General features: G+C 35.6%; 4 protein-coding genes and 1 non-coding gene across 5 annotated transcripts; 3 read left to right on the top strand and 2 right to left on the bottom strand.

Moving 5' to 3' along the window:
• The first annotated feature begins 446 nt into the window (after nucleotides 1-446).
• Nucleotides 447-608, top strand: LOC122586223. The gene has a single exon (XR_006321928.1). It is a non-coding gene; the product is annotated as a U1 spliceosomal RNA (small nuclear RNA).
• A 2,677-nt stretch (nucleotides 609-3,285) lies between these two features.
• On the top strand, nucleotides 3,286-4,463 carry LOC122592777 (ethylene-responsive transcription factor ERN1-like). The gene has a single exon (XM_043765090.1). It carries the CDS (start codon nucleotides 3,286-3,288, stop codon nucleotides 4,369-4,371), a length of 1,086 nt encoding a protein of 361 aa, XP_043621025.1. The 3' UTR covers nucleotides 4,372-4,463.
• Nucleotides 4,464-4,942: 479 nt separating this feature from the next.
• LOC122585005 lies at nucleotides 4,943-6,699 on the bottom strand. Its single transcript, XM_043757098.1, has one exon. It carries the CDS (start codon nucleotides 6,400-6,402, stop codon nucleotides 5,344-5,346), a length of 1,059 nt encoding a protein of 352 aa, XP_043613033.1. The 5' UTR covers nucleotides 6,403-6,699; the 3' UTR covers nucleotides 4,943-5,343.
• A 1,387-nt stretch (nucleotides 6,700-8,086) lies between these two features.
• Nucleotides 8,087-13,110, top strand: LOC122592767. The gene is made up of 3 exons (XM_043765078.1): nucleotides 8,087-8,132; nucleotides 9,010-9,171; nucleotides 12,722-13,110. The coding sequence occupies exons 1-3, from the start codon at nucleotides 8,087-8,089 to the stop codon at nucleotides 13,108-13,110; spliced, it is 597 nt and encodes a 198-aa protein (XP_043621013.1).
• Nucleotides 13,111-15,597: 2,487 nt separating this feature from the next.
• Nucleotides 15,598-19,965, bottom strand: LOC122610617 (probable protein S-acyltransferase 22). The gene is made up of 9 exons (XM_043783591.1): nucleotides 19,615-19,965; nucleotides 19,413-19,526; nucleotides 18,700-19,101; nucleotides 18,213-18,281; nucleotides 18,048-18,119; nucleotides 17,824-17,952; nucleotides 17,152-17,232; nucleotides 16,853-17,035; nucleotides 15,598-16,717 (listed from the first exon to the last, which is right to left on the bottom strand). The coding sequence occupies exons 1-9, from the start codon at nucleotides 19,654-19,656 to the stop codon at nucleotides 15,929-15,931; spliced, it is 1,881 nt and encodes a 626-aa protein (XP_043639526.1). The 5' UTR covers nucleotides 19,657-19,965; the 3' UTR covers nucleotides 15,598-15,928.
• Between the last annotated feature and the right edge of the window lie 310 nt (nucleotides 19,966-20,275).

The following is a 20,275-nucleotide window of genomic DNA, read 5'->3' as shown; positions in this document are numbered from 1 at the left end:
AATATATTGCCCATTTAGTTTTTGCAGTACACCATTTCACTCACTTACTCTTGATATTTCATTATCCCTTTTTCTTTCATTTTCATCTTAACAATTCGATATAAATGTTGTCCATATGCATATCTCGTATCTCTCCATATTCTCAGCTCTTCAAATCAACAGTCGCCTTTCTTTCAAGTTGCATTCTTTTCGCGCTTTAGTGGGTGGATAAATGACTAGAAATGGGTAGAAAATAACTTAATATAGAGATTGTATAGTGATTCGTAATCTGTCAATATAGCTAAATAAGATATAGTAATAATCATGTTTAATTGTTACAAGAAAAAAGCAAGTATATAGTCAGATTATAGAGTTTTGGAAATTGGAGCATTATCCCACATCGAGAGAGAAAGAAAAATCCCAAGTGGGGTGTGTAATATAAAAAGTGAGAGAGGGGAATGGAAAACTCACTTACCTGGACGGGGTCAATGGATGATCAAGAAGGTCCATGGCCTAGGTTGGTGACCTCCATTGCACTTTAGGAGGGGTGCCCGCCTAAGGTCGGTCCAAGTGATCGAGCCTACGTCATAATTTGTGGCAGTGGGGGCCTGCGTTCGCGCGGCCTCTGCCTAATTTCTCAGTTCAATGTTTTCTTTTTGTAACATACAGATCGTGGTTCAGTTTTAACCAAAACTTCACTTTGGACCGGACCATGTGCTGAATGATCGTATGAGCAATCTGATATTCAAATTGTTTGTAAATATCGAACATCATCCAGTTATTTGTTCTAAACATGATAAGTGCAACTCCCATAAGCTTGCAATGAGACAGAGATGCAGAAAACGTGTGAGTACAAACGGTGAAACGGCTAGCTAGCTATTGTCTTGAATATCCAAACCGCGTAGATAGAACGGCTGATTGTTTTCACCATAGTAACAGAAATTTGTATTGGCATTTATCTAGTTGAATATATTTAATCATGTATGTGCACAATGTACTTGATATTTAACACTTAGTCGAAATTTGTACTTTACAGTTGTACGAGGTATGGGTGTTAATTTCAAAGAAAGAAAAAACAACACAAAAATACAGATGTGTAGGTTTTGATATGCTGCGAATTGAGGCATCTTTCTTTAGTCTCCATGAAACAGTTTAGCTTCCTAGTTTTGTCGTGTCTAAATTCCAAAGCTAGATTTTTTCTTTAACAGAAAAAAAAAAAAAATCAGAAAAAGAAAAATGGAAAAGATAGCTAGCTAGTTAACATGTATAATTGTATATTGAAAACCTCATTTGATAGTGTGTACATGAGTCAAAGACTCTTCTTTCCGGTTAAGTTGAGCAGGAAAACCTTCTTAAAGTACCTGTTATATTTTGATGAGAGAAAGTACCTGCGCGTTGCGATAGTAAGATGGTGGGGGTGATAGGTCATAGAGTGTGATAGGTCATAGGAGGTGATAGGTCATATAGTGTGATAGTCAAATGCCTTGGCTATACGGACTCTGCCATCGGATTTAAAAATTCGTCGAAAGTATATCGAATGACCTCTCTAATGAAGGAGCATGAAGTTTTAAGAACACCCATATCATTTTTATAATATTGATGTAGGGTTTTTGAGATAAAAGATTTTGAATGAATTAGAGGAATATAATAATTTTATGGAGGAGAGAAAAAAAATGAGTGGTTGAGATTTAAGGAGAGAAATGAAAATGAGTGGTTGAAAAGGTAAAAAGTTAAAAAATTTTTGGAGGGAACAAATATTTTATAATGTAGTAGAGATAGAGATGTATTTATGGTTCATAAACACAAAAATAGGCATATTGTTTGTTTGATCAGTTTATTGGGATTGGGATTTTAGATAGTCTAATTTTGTATTAATATGTTGTTCTACAATGAAACAAGGTTATAAGGTGTGTAACGTAATTAAAACGATTAATTTACGTCACTTATAATGTTACGCTACCAAACGAGTGAAAGAAAACCAATATAGAAAACAAGTGTAGGGAATATCCGTACGAGGGACTTCCTATGATTTAGGCATAGGTTTCTAATACAATGGTTTGTCTTTGATGAAGTTAATGTGGTTAGTTCTAGTTGAAGTTACATACACACATTGTTTACTACCATGCACTTTGTCAATGATTATCTGGAAACAGTCTCCGTACCACCGAGGCGGTATGACTGTATATATCCCACCTTCCCCTTCTCACGGCAAGATTGAACATCTATGAAATACGCATTACTAATATAGCAAACATGACTAAACATACTTTGTTGCATATTAGACATCACGAATACTTAATTTTTGATAACCAAGAAAAAAAAGTCTAGTGTTGTTAATGCAATTGACTTGCTTTTGTATCGTGGGACTTCGGCAACATCGCTATTTTTAAACATCATCAACAATGACAAAAGCAAAATGACCAGAGACTTCACTATCATGGGTTAGCCATCCAATGTGTGCTTATTATTTAATAGGTTTATTCTTTATAGACTCTTGGACCCTGTAGGCTGTGGGATTAACTTAAATATGCTTCTATATAACTTTTTACTGTATTTTATTAACCAATTACCACTACTAATTACTTCAATTAACAGTATCCTAAGTTAATTCGTTATCATTGTTGCTAACTATTAATGCTATTGATTAAGTTAAACCACTTTCATCACTCTATATGTTGCCGATTACACAATGGAACATTGGCACATAAATTGACAACATTTCAAAGGTAGAAATTTAGAGGACTGGGTAAAAGGCCAAACGGGTCGGGTTATTCTTAATGCAAGTACTTTTTGTCTAATATGATTACAAATAACATATCATTTCGACTTCTTGGATAAAGAAGGATTTAATGAGTTTTGCGCATTGATAATATGCTTTTGGGCAACTTTCGACCCATATGACATTGACTCATTCCTTGTTAAGCTATAGCTAGCAATTCTTTTTCTCTTCAGCTTTTGACCCGTTAGAGATATAACTCATATAAGCAGCGTTTGAGTCGAGATTGCTAAATGTACGGTACTTAATCATCTCACTATGAATATTTTGAAGCTTTTAATTTGTATGTATGCATGCGAAGTTTCCAAATGCCAGATATCTGACATGGTCAAACAAAAAGGTTATGGTAGACTGTTGTGATTTTAATGTCACATCAGCATATTGCACTATACAATAGACAAATATGTTGCAACAAATGCTGACGATCTTTACAATACTTCAATTTATAATGCTAGCTCGTACTTATAATGATCACTTATATATACAGTCATTATAAACACAAGTTTATTACGTACCTAGCAAAAACAATAATGAAAATGATGAGAAAGAGAAAAGATGTTGAGGTACAAGATGGGCAAAACGGTGGTAACAACGAAATCGTTTGGGATAATGTGATGAACGGGCCCATGAATGGTGGAGCACTCATTGGTGGAGCTGTACGTGCACGAAAAAGATTTGTTGGTGTACGCCAACGTCCCTCTGGAAGATGGGTGGCTGAGATTAAAGATACCATACAACAAATAAGAGTGTGGTTAGGTACATTTGATACTGCTGAAGAGGCTGCAAGAGCTTATGATGAAGCAGCCTGTTTGCTTCGTGGTTCCAACACTCGAACCAATTTTTGGCCATGTAATCCCTCTAACAAATCTCCTGCTCTGTCCTCCAAAATCACTAATCTTCTTATACAAAGACTTAGAGCAAGAAATAGTGCTAATCTTGAAAATCCTGCTTATAATTCATCAATGTCGATACCCCATTCTTTCCATAACAATGATCAACAGTTTCAAGAGTCAGTCCAAGTTCAAGATTCTGACTATAACCAAATCTTTAACATCCCAGATGCTACTTATTCTATTAGTGATAGTTTTAGTGCAAGTTCTGAATATAACTCAAGAAGTAGTACTATTTTAGATGAACGATATAGAGTTGTAGATGAGCCTAAAGGGGAGGAAAACAAAGAGATAGATTTGTGTTTGAGTGACTTATTATTCGTTGACAATATTGCATCGTCTATGGAATATTCTCCATTCGATATTGCAGAAGAGATAACAAAGGAAAACTACAATGAGGACCCGTCCATGGTTAGTGAAGCCATGAAGAGAATGAAATTTGAACGCAACATTTCTGCTTCTCTTTATGCTTTCAATGGGATATCCGAATGTTTGAAGATGAAGGAAAACCGAAAGCATGAACAACTGTCAAACCTTGGCCCAAAACATAGCGAAGAAACTGACATAGGTGATCAAATAGCGGGTAGATCATACGAGAGTGAACAAACTCTAATGAGTATGGAATCGGTTTCTTCTTCGAGTAGCAAGGAAGGAGATGATCAATCTTTCCTTTGGAGCTCTTTTGATCTTCCATCTTTAGATATGTTCTTTAGTGGATCAATTTAAAGATCCAAAATTAGTAATGGTATAATTTATGATTTTTACTTATTCATTAGCACCCTCTGATAGGCTATAGTGATATAATACAGCAACATAAGTGGTGTGATTGTATTCTATTATTCATTAATTATTATTATTAATATTCTTGAATTATAATAACAAGCTCTTCATATGACACTATCAGTTATTCAGTTATTGTGGTTGTTATTATTTTGTAATCCTAGTAAAATATAACTAAGAAACAAAGATTACAAAGATTTAACAAGGAAGCGTTGAGGTATTATCAATTTATCAATGTATTACCCCCACATAATAGATGTCCACATAAATTTGCTTTCCAGTTGAACATGTTTCCTTTCATCACTTATGAACAAGGAGTGATTCTGTTCAAAGAGACTCAGGCAGTCAGGCTCCGTTTTCTTTTTCATGAAATAACATCTAATGTTGCTCCTTTCATCATTTTGGTATCAGGTTCAGCTTCAGGATTACAGAAAGGTATCTAGAACAATTCACATTCCACTTTTCAAAAGCAAACTACTGAAAAGCATGAAGGGCAAGAGAAAAACATATAACCATATATTTCACATCACAAATTGTGAAATTACAACTTCTGAATGTCAAAATTTCTACAAGAAAAGGAAGTTTGTATGATTGTATCTATCTATTAATTTATGGCCTCAACTCTGCAACAGATTGTACACCACACCAAGTTCAAAATAGATATCGTGTAATTCTGCATCATTTTTTTATACCACAACAAAAAGAAATAATGTATCTAAATCTAGCTCGAAACAAAAACCACCTAAAGTAACATTTTCTCATCAAAGATTGACATTACCAGGCTTTTGAATACAATATGTCATCACTCACATCCATTAGCACAAAAATGTGCTTCTAAAGCTAGTAACTTGATATGGCCTTCGATGTATTCTCTGTATAATCATAAAGTTTACTAAATGCTTCAATTTTCCCAAAATGCTATTGAGCATCTGGAGCCATAGGTGAAACTGCAGGTGAAGCAGTCAACGACTCTAACACTGATTGACACTCTATATTAGAGGCGTTTTCCAAACTGTAAGACTTGCAACTGAAGTAGAAAACCGTACTCATCATGAAATCAATGAGCACCACAAAACTATACATGGCTACCAAAAGTGGTCCTTCCCATATCCTCGAGGACCCATCTCCATAACTCAAAGTTTTCACACGATGCTCAAATAATCCCTCAATGAACGCCATCCCAATCGTGGAACCAAGGAATATCATTAACCCAACTTGCGTCTGACCCCTAATCAGAACAGTAGATCTCAACAACGCTTCAGAGCCAGATACATCTTCCAACACCGAAATCACCATAGAAAGATCACATATAATGACAGCATTTGCAAAGAACACTGAGAAAGCCAACCCGAATATGATTGCAGCATACACAATCATATCAGCTGACAACCCAATTACTAAAAATAAACTACTAACACCCGCGAGTAGGACTAGAAACAACGTTAAACTACCAATTATCACAGTGCAAACTAACAAATACGTTGACAAGATTCGCTTCCAAATCTTTCTCATAATCACATAAAACTTGGACGAATCAAACATTTTTCGTGAATAAGTACAATCAACAGAGTAAACAACAGCAGCTTTTGAAATCAACAACAATGTGATATACAAAGGGAAACACATTACAGTCGAAACCACAGCTTCCGAAAACTTAAGGCAAGAATGTTCTATATAAGGCCTTAAAGGAAGCCCACAAGATTTAGCTAATAATAACAACCTAATAGCAAGTCTTTTAACAATAGTTTGATCAACTAAAACATTAGATAACAAAACAGCTGAAACAGGGCAAATTAAAACAGAACCAATAGCCATGAATCCACTCAAATTATACCTTAAAATCCTCACAGTTTCTCTCAAGATTTCCAATGCACTTGTGGATTGAAAAACATGATCTGATCTAGTAACAATTTCATCAGATTCATGAACATCTATGGTTGTGTTGTGTCTAGGGCTTGGACCCTTTGGGGATTCCATGATTAAAATTCAGAAAGATTTGATTTTTATAAAGACTAATGCAAGGAAATGAAATGGGTAGTGATCAAGATTTGAGTTAAGTTGATTGTGAATGTATACATATAGAAATATGTATTTATATGAAGCTAACCAGGGTGAACCTATATGTGAAAATTGATCTTAAGAATCATGTGTGATAGGTGTGAGTGTGTTATGGGAATGAAGATTGATAGAGTGAGTTAGATTTGGAACACATGATATATAGATATAGATGTGCGAATGTATATGTGTGTGTGTGTTTAAGATTGAGGGAATGATCTGGGGATGAAGGAAGGAAGGAAGGAGATGCGTGTCGGTGGGTTGACTTTTGTGTTAGTTACTCGTACTAGGTTTGGGTTTGTCTTTAGGTAAATTGTGGTGTAATAGAATGAACTATGAAGTGTGTTTAACAAATATAACGAAATAATTACTATATTATTAGAGAAATTAGAAACCATAACCATCTTTTCTATAAGATGTGTTAACAATTGTAATCCGCTTAATAGATACATTATGATATTATTTTTTCTATATAAATGCCTTTAACCTATGGTTACTTATTTTTTTTCCCCGATTAATTGTATCACCTTTCACAAAACATAGCTCCAGAAAATAAGTATATAAAGATAATTTACATCTAAAATTCTCACGGGGTGTTATGGATAGATTAGGTGTGTCGTGAAAGAGGTAGATGGGTCGTGGATGGTCACAAATGAGTAGTTGGCTTGACATGTGTAAGTTATGATAAGACAGTAGATAACGGATAAATAGTTAGCTTGACATGTGTTAAGTATGTAGCCTAATTACTTAAAAAGTGGTAATATGTTTTCTATCTTCCATTAAAAATAAATCGATAACGTTTTTCCTACTTCCACATATGAATAGAAATGACACATTGAAATGCCATATAAATACTGAACCCAATCTTATCATTTGACTTCTCTTATTTCAGGACTTTTATTCATCAAACTGAAATTGTAATACATATCCCATCCAAACAGGTAAATGGCGAGTGTAACATGTTCGGGCTACGTGGCTTAACGTATATTTTATGGCCGTTACCACTTACCAAGACTTTTTTCATCACCATTCTATGATATTTAACTAATAAGGTTAGAACCTGAGTTTGTTTATGCAAGCAAATACTTATTTTGATGTGAATGCAAAAGAGAGAAAATATGATCTTAGCTAAGAGTCCAAGACCATTAAACACGGCATCCAAATTTCAAACCCACAGGAGCCAAGATAGACAGACGAATATATTCTCTCAACAAGTATATATGTATATATAATACAACACGTTAATGTGACCGTCACTGATCATGTGTCATTCCTGATATGATAATTGACGATAATGAAATCCCTATGTCTAAGTAAATATTCGATGGACGTATTTACTCTTAAAGACATATTATAGGGTTTCCCATTAGGTGATTGGACTTGAGAGGACTAATGAGGCACGAATTAAACACCAGAGGGACTTAATATGAAAATACTCTTCTTATATATATAGAGAGTAATTAACCCTAATTTAGGGTTAATCAAAAAATTAATCACGGCCCCCCATATCAAAGAATTCGTCCATCATCTTCTCTGTTGAATTCATTAGATCAGAATTCATCACTCCATCCTAAATTAATCATCTTATTTTGGAAACCCGAAATCAATGGCAAATATGTTTAATGCCTTTACAGGTTCCTCTGGATCTCACGGTACGTGTATATTACGAATTGAATCATGTAATATTTCAACAGTTACCACTTACCAAGACTTTTTTCATCACCATTCTATGATATTTAACTAATAAGGTTAGAACCTGAGTTTGTTTATGCAAGCAAATACTTATTTTGATGTGAATGCAAAAGAGAGAAAATATGATCTTAGCTAAGAGTCAAAGACCATTAAACACGGCATCCAAATTTCAAACCCACAGGAGCCAAGATAGACAGACGAATATATTCTCTCAACAAGTATATATGTATATATAATACAACATAACTTATATTCATCAATAATGATAATAAACTGATCAAACTTCTTCCTTCACCACCACCATTGACCACCTTGATCTGCAAGCTAGCCACACCATGGAACCAAGACCCGCCGTACACACACTTGGCATAAACAGTGTCCTCTCCGAATCCTTAAGAATCATCAAACTCAACAACTCACACTTCATCGCGCTGTCCCTCTTCTTCCTCCCTCTGTCTTTTTCTTTCATCATCACCCCCACCCTTGACCACTTTCACAAGTACCCCTCAAACCATCATCAAACACTCTTAATCCCTTGCTTACTCTACATCTTAACCGTCTACACCCTTTCTCTTTGCGCCATAGCCACGATCACCTACAGCACATACCACTCTTTCTTATTTGGTGAGCAAGTCAACTTCTTGACTAGTCTCAAGTCCTTAACCAACTCCTTCTTCCCTATACTTTCAACTGCAATTGTAGCCAATGTTCTATTACTTCTAATCTCGATTTTTTTTCTCCTTTTCGTTGGAGGGATACTTATGTTTGCACAAATGACTCTCGGGTTCGTTATTGATTACAACTCTGTTTACTTCATGTGGTTTTCATCAATTGTAGGTTTGACTTTGATGGCGATTTTAATATATTTCTATGTGAATTGGTCATTGGCTTTTGTGGTTGTTGTGGTTGAATCAAAATGGGGGTTGGCGCCTTTGATGAGGAGCTCGTATTTAGTAAAAGGGATGAGACCGGTTTCGTTGTTAGTGATATTGTATTTTGGTATATGTTCTGCGCTTTTCGTGTGGATATATACGAGCTACGTTAATGTAATTATTAGCTTTTCGACCTTTGTTGTCTTCGCCGTGCTTTATCTGGTCTCCATAACCATATCATGTTTTCTTCGAATCGTTGCTGCTAATACTGTGTTGTATGTTTACTGCAAGGCTTTACATGGTGAATTGTCGATCGATATTAATGATGAAGTGTTTGTTCCGAGGACATTAAGAATTTTTTGTACGGATGGCATGTTTTAGGGTCCCAAAGATGATCGAGAAGGTTGTCATAGCTTGATCTGATTCTATGATATTTTTCAAGGTTGTCATATGGGCATATGGCTAATGGCTTTGTTTTGTGTATTGTAATTCTGTTTCTGTTTCTTTAGTTTTGTATGTAAAAGATTTGTAAAATTTATACATACATAGAATTTTGGTAAGATTTGCATAAAAGTTTAATTCTCATACGAATAGCAATAGGTTCATAGATTAAACTGTTCCTTCGATTCCAAATGTACCACTAAGCTACGAAGGAGACACTTTGGAAGAATGTGATACAAATTCTTAAGTATAACATAAGCTTAAAGATGTTCAAAACCCCATAGTCTTCTTTGACTTCAATGGGTTGTTTTCGTTTTCCGATCATTTAGAACTATAAGTAGTTGAGCTTTTCATAATTTACACATAGGAGATTAATCTTAGGTTGGCACTTCTTTTGAATTTTAGTCACGTACGGGTAGTGGTTTATGGTTCACCTGGCTGTTTCATGCCTTTTGTGGTTCATGTCCCGTGTTTTCAAGGATAGGGTAGTTTGTGGTTTCGTATACTTTTGCCGTGGTTCTTGGGTTTTGTGGTTTAGTCATGGTTAATGGCCGGTTTCGGTTGGTTGGTTGGTTGGACGTTTTTTCTCGTCTTGGGTTCACGGTTTCAAATGGATCACCCGTGTGGTCATGTTTTGTACGTTTTGGATGGGTTTGTATCCCCCGGTAGTGGTGGAATCACCATCTTTTGCCCCATGGTTCGAGGAGTTGCACCATATAGGCATATATAATCGGTCATTTAATGAGTTGAATCAATCATTTAATTAGACCCGATTCTCGAAATATCGTATATAACCAATAGGATAATTAACTTAACACAACATTTGTTTCATCTATATCTATATATATTTCTATATATATTATTATAAAACAAATTTCTTCGGTCTAAATTTTAAATTTCAATATTTATTTTCCAAAAATATCTTATATCTATTCTATATTTACTTAAAATAACTATAATACTCTTTTTCTCTCCTTAAATTTCAACCAATCATTTTTTTTCTCTCTCCTACATAAATCATTTATTCATCCAATTCATTCAAAATCTTTTATCTCAAAAATCATATATCGATAAATTATAAAAATTATATGGTTATTAAAATTTAATGCTCTTTCATTAAAGATGTCATTCGATATACTTTCGACGATTTTTTAAATCTGATGGCGAAACCCGTACGGTTAAGGCATTAGCTATCACACTCTATGACCTATCACACTTTATGATCACCCGATTAGGGGTGTTGAAAACAACCAAACCCAAATAACCCGACCCAACCCGAATGGGTTTGGGTGAAATGGGTTGGGTTATTCGGTTTACGGGTCGTCATTTGGGTTAACCCGAATAACCCAAAGCTTAATCGGTTTGGGTTACAGGTGAAAATTCAATAATTTGGGTCAACCCAAATAACCCGAATACGATTTTTTTTCTTTTATGTATACATATATATAACACATCAAATTTGTTTAAAGTAGAATATTAACGATAAACAACTATCTTTTCATTCAAAAATTCAAAAACGCAAAATTATATGTGTTTCAACCGTTTTGGATATAAAAGTTTGTTAATGTAAATAAATATCAATATTATTTAAGATTTTGAAATTAAAATTACATTGTTGCAATGTTACATAACTAACAAATTTTTTTAAGTTGCACGTAAGTTCATCAATCACGTTTATTTGGGTCACCCAAAACTCGACCCAAAAAAACCCGAACCCGAACAACCCAAACCCATATAACCCAAAGTTTATTTGGTTGGGTTTACGGGTTGATTTTTGTAATTTTTTTCGAAACCCGAATAACCCGACCCAAATAATCCGAAACCCAAATAACCCGACCCATCAACACCCCTAACCCTGACCATCTCACCGTCGCAACGCGTAGATTTTTAAAAAAATGTACAATTACTATAACTGACTTACTCATGTCATTCTAAATTGTATGGATTACATGGTTGAAAGTTTCTAAAGACATCAAAGTGATTATCATTGAATAACATTCGTTCTTAAAAATATATCTATAACTATACTATATTATAAAACAGATTCTCTCTATATTTTCAAAATTGAACTTGAAATTTTCAATATTGATTTTAAGTATTTTCCCAAAATGCCCCTCCTATCTATTATATATTTATCTAAAATAACTATAATACCCTTTCTCTATCCTCAAATCTCAACCGATCATCTTTTTTCTCTCTCCTCCATAAATTATTTATTCCTCCAATTCTTTCAAAATCTTTTATCTCAAAAACTGTACATCGATAAATTATAAAAATTGTATGAGTATTCTTAAAATTTCATGCTATTTCATTAGAGATGTCATTCAATATACTTTCGACAAAATTTTAAATCCGAGGGCGGAGCCCGTACGGCTAAGGCATTTGACTATCATACTCTATGACATATCAACTCCTATAACCTATCATACTCTATGACCTAGGTATCACCCCACCATCTCACCGCTGCAACGCGCGGGTACTTGCTCTCGTATTCTCATAAAAGAAATACTAAAATTTTTGTTGGAAAATTTGCTTTAGAACTTATACAGTCCTACATATATTTGGTTGAAATGGTCAACAAGTCTTTAACTTCTAAATCCCACGTGGCTAACAGTTACTGGATATAACCATCTAAATTGATCACCTGCTACAAATTGTCAAATTCAACTCACATACCAGTATACCACTAAAAAGTAAAAACAATCATTCATCCATTCCACCACCGTAATCCACCATGGAACCACCACACGTCCACACACTAAACCTCACCGGTATCCTCGAAGAATCAAAACGCATCGTCAGATCAAACCGCACCCGATTCCTCTCCTTATCCCTCTTATTCCTCCCTCTTTCCCTCTCCCTCATCATCAACCCCACCCTAAACCACCACTTGACCACCCTAAACCACCTTCTCTACACCGCAACCATCATCAGCTTCACCCTTATCGCCACCGCCACCATCACCCACACCACCCACCACACTTTCTTGAACACACCCACCAACCCCTTTTCCTCTCTAACCTCCACTTTCTTCCCACTTCTTTCAACCACAGTCATTACTTACACTTTTTTGTCTCTATTTTCACTATCTTTCTTTTGTTTACTTAACTTGTTTCTTATATCACTACAAACCCTTGGAGGGTTTGTTTTTGTAGATTATAATTCCACTAAATTTATCTGCTTTTCGGTTATTTTATGTATGTTTTTGTTGTATATCTATGTTAACTGGTCTTTAGCATTTGTAGTGGCTGTTGTAGAATCCAAATGGGGGTTCGCGTCTTTGACGCGTAGCGCGTATTTAGTTAAAGGAATGAGATTGGTTTCCTTGAAGTTAATTTTGATTTATGGGGCTTTAGGGGGAATGATTGTGTTTGTTTATTCTCGTTCTTTGGAGGGTTATGGTTTGATGACTGGTTGGGGTGTGTTTAATACTTTGTTTGGTTCGAGTTTCTTGATGATGTTTCTGATGCAGAGTGTTGTCGCGAACGTGGTCTTGTATAATTATTGTAGGGCTTTGCACGGTGAATTGGCGATTGAGGTTGATGGCGGGTTTCTTAATGAGTATGTTTGTTTGTCTGCGGACGATGAGAAGGTTCCTCATGTTGTTACGGTTGTCACGGTGTGAGGTTCATTGATCAAGGCTTGCGAGTTGGGTTCTTTCACTATTGTGGCTTGTTGTGGTTATATGGTCTTCGAGTATGTAATTTGGTTTTTGTATATGTATTATAAGTATAATTTTGTGTAATTGATGCATACAATTATGTAAAGAATGTCCTATCTTTATCATAATCCTTGAAGGTTTATCTTTTCTTTTATGAAGCAAATCAATCATTACTTGATTAGGCTTAGCTAATTACTCGACACAATTAAATTAAAAAGGTTACAATTAGGATTTGTTTGCATCCCCATCTGCAGAACTCCAACAAATCTTCTTACATTATCCATCTGCTGATCTGCAGAACTTAAATTACTATAATTGTTCCTGTCACCATGGAAATAACTCCAGAGTACACCCTGAACCTGACCCGCATCATCACCAAGTCAAAGAGGATCGTTAAAGCTAATTCCAGCCGCTTCTTCGCCTGATCTTTTTTGCTTCCCTTTATCTTCCACTCTCATAGTGACGTTAACCCTCTATCGTTCCCTGACAGTATAGGGAAATGATTTAAAACGGAGTATCTTGTAGGTAGGATGCATTTGGCTCATAACCATAGCAGTATACATGCTTTGCGCTGTATCGATGCACTGGGACCTGGTATAGCATCCAACCTTTTATTCTTTTCCCTCTCTTTCTATTAGATATGACCAACTCCTACTTGATTTCTAAAGGCTTCTCCGAGGATTGCAGTCTTTGTTTGCTCTTACGGTCTCTCTTATATGTACTCTTATATTTGCACTATATCAGACACATCATTGAGGTGGTCACCTCGCTAGCCTGGATCAGACACTACTTGCACTTTCACTGTATCAGTAACTTTATTTGCACCTAAATATCTAGTTAAATCATAACATACTGAGAAAAGTTTGTTTCAAAGGTCAACTACTTTCTGGGTCAATAACTAGAATTAGCAGGGGATGAAACATCAGTTTTGGTATTTTTCCTAGTAATGTACTAATGTTACAATTGAAACAATATAAAAAAGTTTGAGACTATGAAACTTTACTAAATTAATGAACACAAGGTCAAAGAGACCATTTCCTTCACGCGCACTTGCTGTATAACATCATCAACAGAAGTCATTTACCACAACTGACCAACACGATCAACCGCCGCCATGGAAATGACACCAGAGCATAGACCAAATCTAGGCAGTGTCCTCTCTGATTCAAAGAGGATCATTGGAGCCAGCTACTGTCAGTTCCTCGCCTTATCCCTCCTCTTCATCCCTCTCTCTCTTTTTCTGATCACCGCCCCCGTATTCCAGCTCCCCAACAAACTATTCACCATTAATCACTTTCACAAGTTTCCGATTCATCTTCTGCTTTATGCCCTAGTAGTTTACGTATTCTCCCTCTGTGCAATAACCACAATTACATACAGCACTTGCCATGCTTTCTCTGGTAAGCCGGTAAAGTTCTTCATTGCTCTCAATTCCTTGACAGTTTCCTTCTTTCCAATCATTTCAACCGCATTCATAGCTCACCTTCTTCTCTTTTTGATATCTTTAAGTTTCTTCTTCTTCATTGGAACAAGTCTTATAATGATACAACACACCTTGGGTTTGTAGTCATTGATTACAACTCAAGTTGCTTCATGTGGTTTTCCACCCTTGTTGGTACAACTTTAAGTGTGATCATAATATATTTTCAAGTCAACTGGTCATTGGCTTTTGTAGTGGTTGTTGTCGAATCAACATGGGGTTTTGCAGCTTTGACACGGAGCTCACATTTAGTGAAGGGGATGAGATCTGTTTCGCTGATTTTGTTGTTGTATTTTGGATATTTTTGTGGGATTACGGTTTGGACGATCTCAGACAGTCTTCACGCGTTTAGCACCTGGGGGTATATTTTGTATGCTAGGGTGCTTGGTTCAAGCATGCTGATGTTGTTTATGCTTTACATCACCACTGCCAACGCCGTGCTTTATAATTACTGCAAGGCTTTTCATGGTAAATTGGAACTCAGTGGGTTTACCCAACCAAATAAATTTGCCTTGTGATGATGACAAGTCCCCTCATGTTACTACCATTGTCATAGCTTGATGATCAAGTTCTTCCTACGGATCTGTTCTGTGTTATTATGATTTTGTTTTACGTAATATAGTTCAGGACTTGGCGTTTGTATTCTGTAATATGCACAGCGGGCGGGGGACAGTCATTAGCTGGTGGTATAAGCCAAATCTTTGGACTCCTTTGTTCTTTCTCATCATTCAAGAGTTTAGTTCTGGATGTTTTGTGACCTGTTTGTGAAGTTTCAATCTTTTAAGTGAAATTTACCCTTATGATATTCGAGTTAGATCATAACTTACAGATCTGAATTCAGTCTTACGTAATTATTTTAACTTCAACTCACAAATGAATAACATACATCATAAAAAGGGTGTCGACGCATTGGATCCTTGGTGTTCATCAACATTATCAAAAGCAACTATCTTTTTCGAGCCAAGTACAAATTATAGAAAACCATAAACTGATATGCATAGTCTTTTTAAGCTTCACATATCCACTAGAAACGTTGCTTTTGAACAAATATATTCACAAAAACATGGCTAATCACTTGAGAAATAGCCTGCACAATCTTGTTTTACATGAACGAATCATTTCTGTTTGTCATATCTTCCCCCTTTCCAGAACTAGCAAACTGGTTGAAGTTTCCAACTTTCGATTCTAGCAACCAGTTGACTAAAACCCGAGTTCATCATCCAACTTCTCTATCAGTCCCGGGCTAATAAATGAAAAAATTGCAAAAATAATCTTCACCCCTTGAAGAATCATGAAGTTGATTCAAATCTTTCTTTCATTTGGATAAGTAGATGTTGAAGAAGAAGGCATCTTGAATCTTCCAATCCTATCATCTTGCTCCGCACCAAAGAACCGTGCATTCGAGTTTCCAGATCTTTGAACCAGCCGAGATGGGACACGGTCACTATCTTCACCACCTGATGCATCATAACCATCACTTGTCGATCTAGACAGTGGTATGACTCCTTGCTTCTCTTGGGAACCAGTGAGTGGGAACCCTGTGAGCTTCCTAGCTTCTTCTGCTCCAGAAGAGATCCTGACCGGGTGAATATCAGGCGAGGCTAAGCTACTGTCTGGGGATGACCCAACGATACCGGTCGAACCCATGGGACGGAAGACACTACGGGCCTCAAGCTGAAGAGGAACCAACCCTGAAAAATCCCCACCTGTCATTCTATCATTTCCCATATTGTAGTTTGATGCTGGCTGTTCCATGGGCTGTAAATGTTCAGGAATACGGACCCTTTTGCTTCCTCGTCTTCGGTTATTGTCAAGCCTCGAGAAGAACCGACGTTCACTGCTTCCGAGACTGCTGTCTCTTTCGAGGCCGTACGGGCCTGTCTGATGGGCTTCTTTTCTTGAAATAGGCTGTATAATTTTGGACTTCTTTCGGGCTTCAGCTGCAGCTTTCGACACCTCCTCTGCATTCAAACGGGCCAAGGTCCACGGGCTAATTTTAACCGCAGTAGGGTTTTTTTTCTTGGCGGGCTCGTCTACTGTCTTCTTCCCAAGTGAGCTAACTGAACCAGTATCAGGTGGAACTACATCATACTGCAAAAAGATACATGGTATCAATAAACTTCATTTGCTTTCTAACAGGTTGATCCGGTTTATGTTTTATCTATCACGGCTCAGATCAGATGAATAGTTCTGTTTACAGCAGGTTTTTTTTACGAATGTAAATACCTGATCTTCAACAAATAGACGTGGGGGTGTGCACCAAGCTCCTTGTCGGAAAGTATTGAACGAACTGGCACTGCTTAAGCCGGTAATAGAGCTTGCTGGTGACATTTGAGGACTTTGCTGCCCACCGATCCCTTGCTGCTCCTGCTCTCTTAATGCAATGATATAATCATAAGTGCTGATTCCCTGTCACAAAATGTACTTATATTCTTACTTTGATCAATGACCTCGATTATCATTTTCAGTTACATGGAAACATGAAGCTTTTTCAAGAAGGTTAATCCAGAGAATATGAAGCTCACCTTCTTTATGAGAAGAATGTGAAAGAAGAAAAGCTGAATAAGTGGCAACGTTGCAATCATTGCCAATATAGTGCACACTGCCTGCCACATTTAGAATTTAATCTTGTCAGGTAGATCCTTCCCATGTATATTTAACAATTTCCATTCTTAGAACTTTAAAACTCAAGACCCATTTACAAATCAACGAATATACGAAAATTCAAAGATGTTCTTGATTTGGGAATACAAGATTTCATACTTTTTGCATTGTTGAAGGGTACTATATATACATTCAACACTTTCCTAAAACCATGTGTTTTAATGTTTTATGGAGTAGATTCTATCGCACAAATGAAGTTTCAACTTTTTCCCATGCTTTCCCAACAATACAAGATATTTATTGCAGTTTGGATTTCAAGGGTCGAACAGAATCACTTTGAAGTTTGAACATGGAATGTAATGTGAATTCATTACGCTCTTAAGAAAAAACCAATCATTATGCTTGGTTATAATAATGAGTGAAACAGCAAGTTAAATATTAATGTAATATTACAATACGAGTCAAAATATGTGAATCAACTTGACTTCGTAAAGGGGTGTGGTTGACTTCAAAGCTCATTTAGATGTGAAGCCATCTATATTTTATCTTTTAGAAAAGAAAAGAAAAGGGAAAGCAGGGAATGAAGCACCGACCACAACTATAACATATGGCACCAACGAGAAACTGCTTCCCAGTTTGGTAGTTATGTCTACACTGAACCTCTTATGATCAAGAAAACAGCATATCATGACAACAATCCCAGTTGACCACTGAAGTATAAGCTGCAATTAAAAAGGAATAAACACAATTCAATGCTTTACTTTATGGAACAACAAATGAAAAGGCAACAAAACAACTAAACAGAAGTTAGACTTACCAGTAGAAGAGCCGAAACCATAAGAGTAAAGAACTTTCTGTAATTCTTCTTGCCTACACAATTATTCAGCCACTGCAAAAATATATTTATAAAAATAAGAATAATTCATCAAATGTCTTCTTCATAAATTAGAAGAGCATTCAGAGAATCATAATCCTTACATACCCTGCAATGATGATCAAATCGATTAACACATTTGTCACAAACTCTACAATGCTTGCTGTACTTGAAAACCTGCAGATAACCATTAATTAGTATGTGTTAAGATGCTAATTTCGTACAATTACTCGATTCTTTCACATGTAGCCCTACCTCCATGGCGGAAAAATTAATTTCTTTCTGACAAGCCTAATCTTGTTATTCATGTATAAAAGTTTAACATTGCTTTGTCCGTTGTATTTATTAGAAATTGAAGAATTCAAATTAACTTTGAAGGTGAAAACTGGTTTATTGGCCATGAAAGTCAAGAAGTTCGTATTTTCTATAGAGGGTGTTTGGCATTGCGTTTCAAAAGTAATTATGTGATATACAAGAACTGAAATCAGATAATTTGAAAAACGCATTAACCAGATAATCACTTTGAAAACACAATACCAAACTTTTGAGGCATTGCGTTCATTAGTTCCTTTTAGTTGCAAAAAAAAAAAATTACCTCAACTTCACACAAACTACAGTAGAACATGCCATCTTCACTCGTTTGAATTTCTGAAGACTCTTCATTGGAACTGGAGCAATGGCACATCAGAGCACAAGGAATCAAAGCCAATACCGCCATAAAGCAAGATGGTCTTGACGTCTCTTTTACACTTACAGACACATTATCTTCGGTTCTCGAATCACGATTCTTTGTATTCTTAGCCGAATGTTTCCCTCCAACACTTGCAGCATTAGCATCTTGTATTGATGATGTAGATTCCCCATTAAGTTTAGATTCTTTAACTCGACCATCCATTTTGTTAAATGAAGTTTTTACATACTTTTTCGACTTAAAAACACCCGGATCTGCTGGATCTGCACCCGCACACCATATATACAACCCGAATGCAGATATAATCTAGTAACAGTAACATCAATTCATCAAATCAGCTGAATTCTACATTTTACGATAAAACTTACATAGATATTAATTTGGCACCAAAATTCGAACATAATTCATGAATGCTAACACAAAACAAAAAGAACTCATTCATAATAACATAAAATAAAAATAAATAAAAAAGTTTGGGATACTGTCACATATAAATGGGTAAAAAACTCATCCATTTACTGGTTTAAATTAAGTTTAATATGAAAACACAGATCTCTTATATTTAGCACCATAAAATTTAAAAATAATTATAAATATATAAATAATTTAGAACTTACAAGTGGAGTGTAGATCCCCATTACAATATACTGATACATCTTTTTACCCACAAAAGGTGCAAAAAACACATAAAATCCAAACCCCAATGCCAAAAACACAGAAACAGCTACCACCTGCCAAGATTTTTTCCATAAATCAATATAACCACAAAATAAATTTATAAACAGTACAAAAAAAAAAGATTAAATTTTTAACACATACCTGAAGAGGATGGTAAGGAAGTTGCCACCCATGCTTTCTCATCTTTACAATGATGTTGAAAACAGAACAAAAAATCTTTCTGGGTATGTATGGAATTGCAAAAAGATTTTAACTTTATGGTTTTTTTTTACTGTTTTCTCACTTGGGTCCAAATCTTTTTCTTCATTTCATTTCATCAATGGTTCATCAAAGAACCAAAGATTTAGTGACAAAAATATCTATATGTATATGTATATATGTATTACCAACAAATTGTTGATAATGGGAACATTATTTGTGTTTTGGGATGTTGGTATTTCTTGAAAAATGAAATTGTGTTACAAAAATATGTGATTTTCACTCAAAACATGTAGTGAGAGATATGTTTGGTCTTTTCTTGATTTTTGCATATAAGAGAGAGACTGTGTATGTACAAAAAGACAGTAATAAGGGACTTTGTTTTTTCCTTTTTCAAAATTATGAAATGACTATATTGTCCTTCATATATTGTACTTTGTTGGTATTGTATTGTATGAAGGGGATGAAGGATAATGATCCCCTTTTTTCATGGGCAAATCATGTGTTGTTACAGGTCAGTGGCAAAGGCAAAGGCCAGTTGTATATTTTTTCTGCTTTTGGATTCACTCGATATTTAATACTAAGCTGCTTTCTTTATCACTTC

Source organism: Erigeron canadensis, chromosome 1 (genome assembly GCF_010389155.1).
Source record: "Erigeron canadensis isolate Cc75 chromosome 1, C_canadensis_v1, whole genome shotgun sequence".
Lineage (NCBI taxonomy): Eukaryota > Viridiplantae > Streptophyta > Magnoliopsida > Asterales > Asteraceae > Erigeron > Erigeron canadensis.
This window is presented reverse-complemented; position numbering and strand designations above follow the sequence as displayed.

Coding starts and splice junctions, on each gene's coding strand:
- LOC122592767 (XM_043765078.1), top strand. CDS start 8,087: ATGGCAAATATGTTTAATGCCTTTACAGGTTCCTCTGGATCTCACG. Junction 8,133..9,009: donor AGGTTCCTCTGGATCTCACG/GTACGTGTATAT, acceptor CATCAATTGTAG/GTTTGACTTTGATGGCGATT. Junction 9,172..12,721: donor GTTAGTGATATTGTATTTTG/GTATATGTTCTG, acceptor ACTGGTCTTTAG/CATTTGTAGTGGCTGTTGTA.
- LOC122585005 (XM_043757098.1), bottom strand. CDS start 6,402: ATGGAATCCCCAAAGGGTCCAAGCCCTAGACACAACACAACCATAGAT.
- LOC122592777 (XM_043765090.1), top strand. CDS start 3,286: ATGAAAATGATGAGAAAGAGAAAAGATGTTGAGGTACAAGATGGGCAA.
- LOC122610617 (XM_043783591.1), bottom strand. CDS start 19,656: ATGAGAAAGCATGGGTGGCAACTTCCTTACCATCCTCTTCAG. Junction 19,527..19,614: donor TTCCTTACCATCCTCTTCAG/GTATGTGTTAAA, acceptor AAATCTTGGCAG/GTGGTAGCTGTTTCTGTGTT. Junction 18,120..18,212: donor GATTTGATCATCATTGCAGG/GTATGTAAGGAT, acceptor ATATTTTTGCAG/TGGCTGAATAATTGTGTAGG.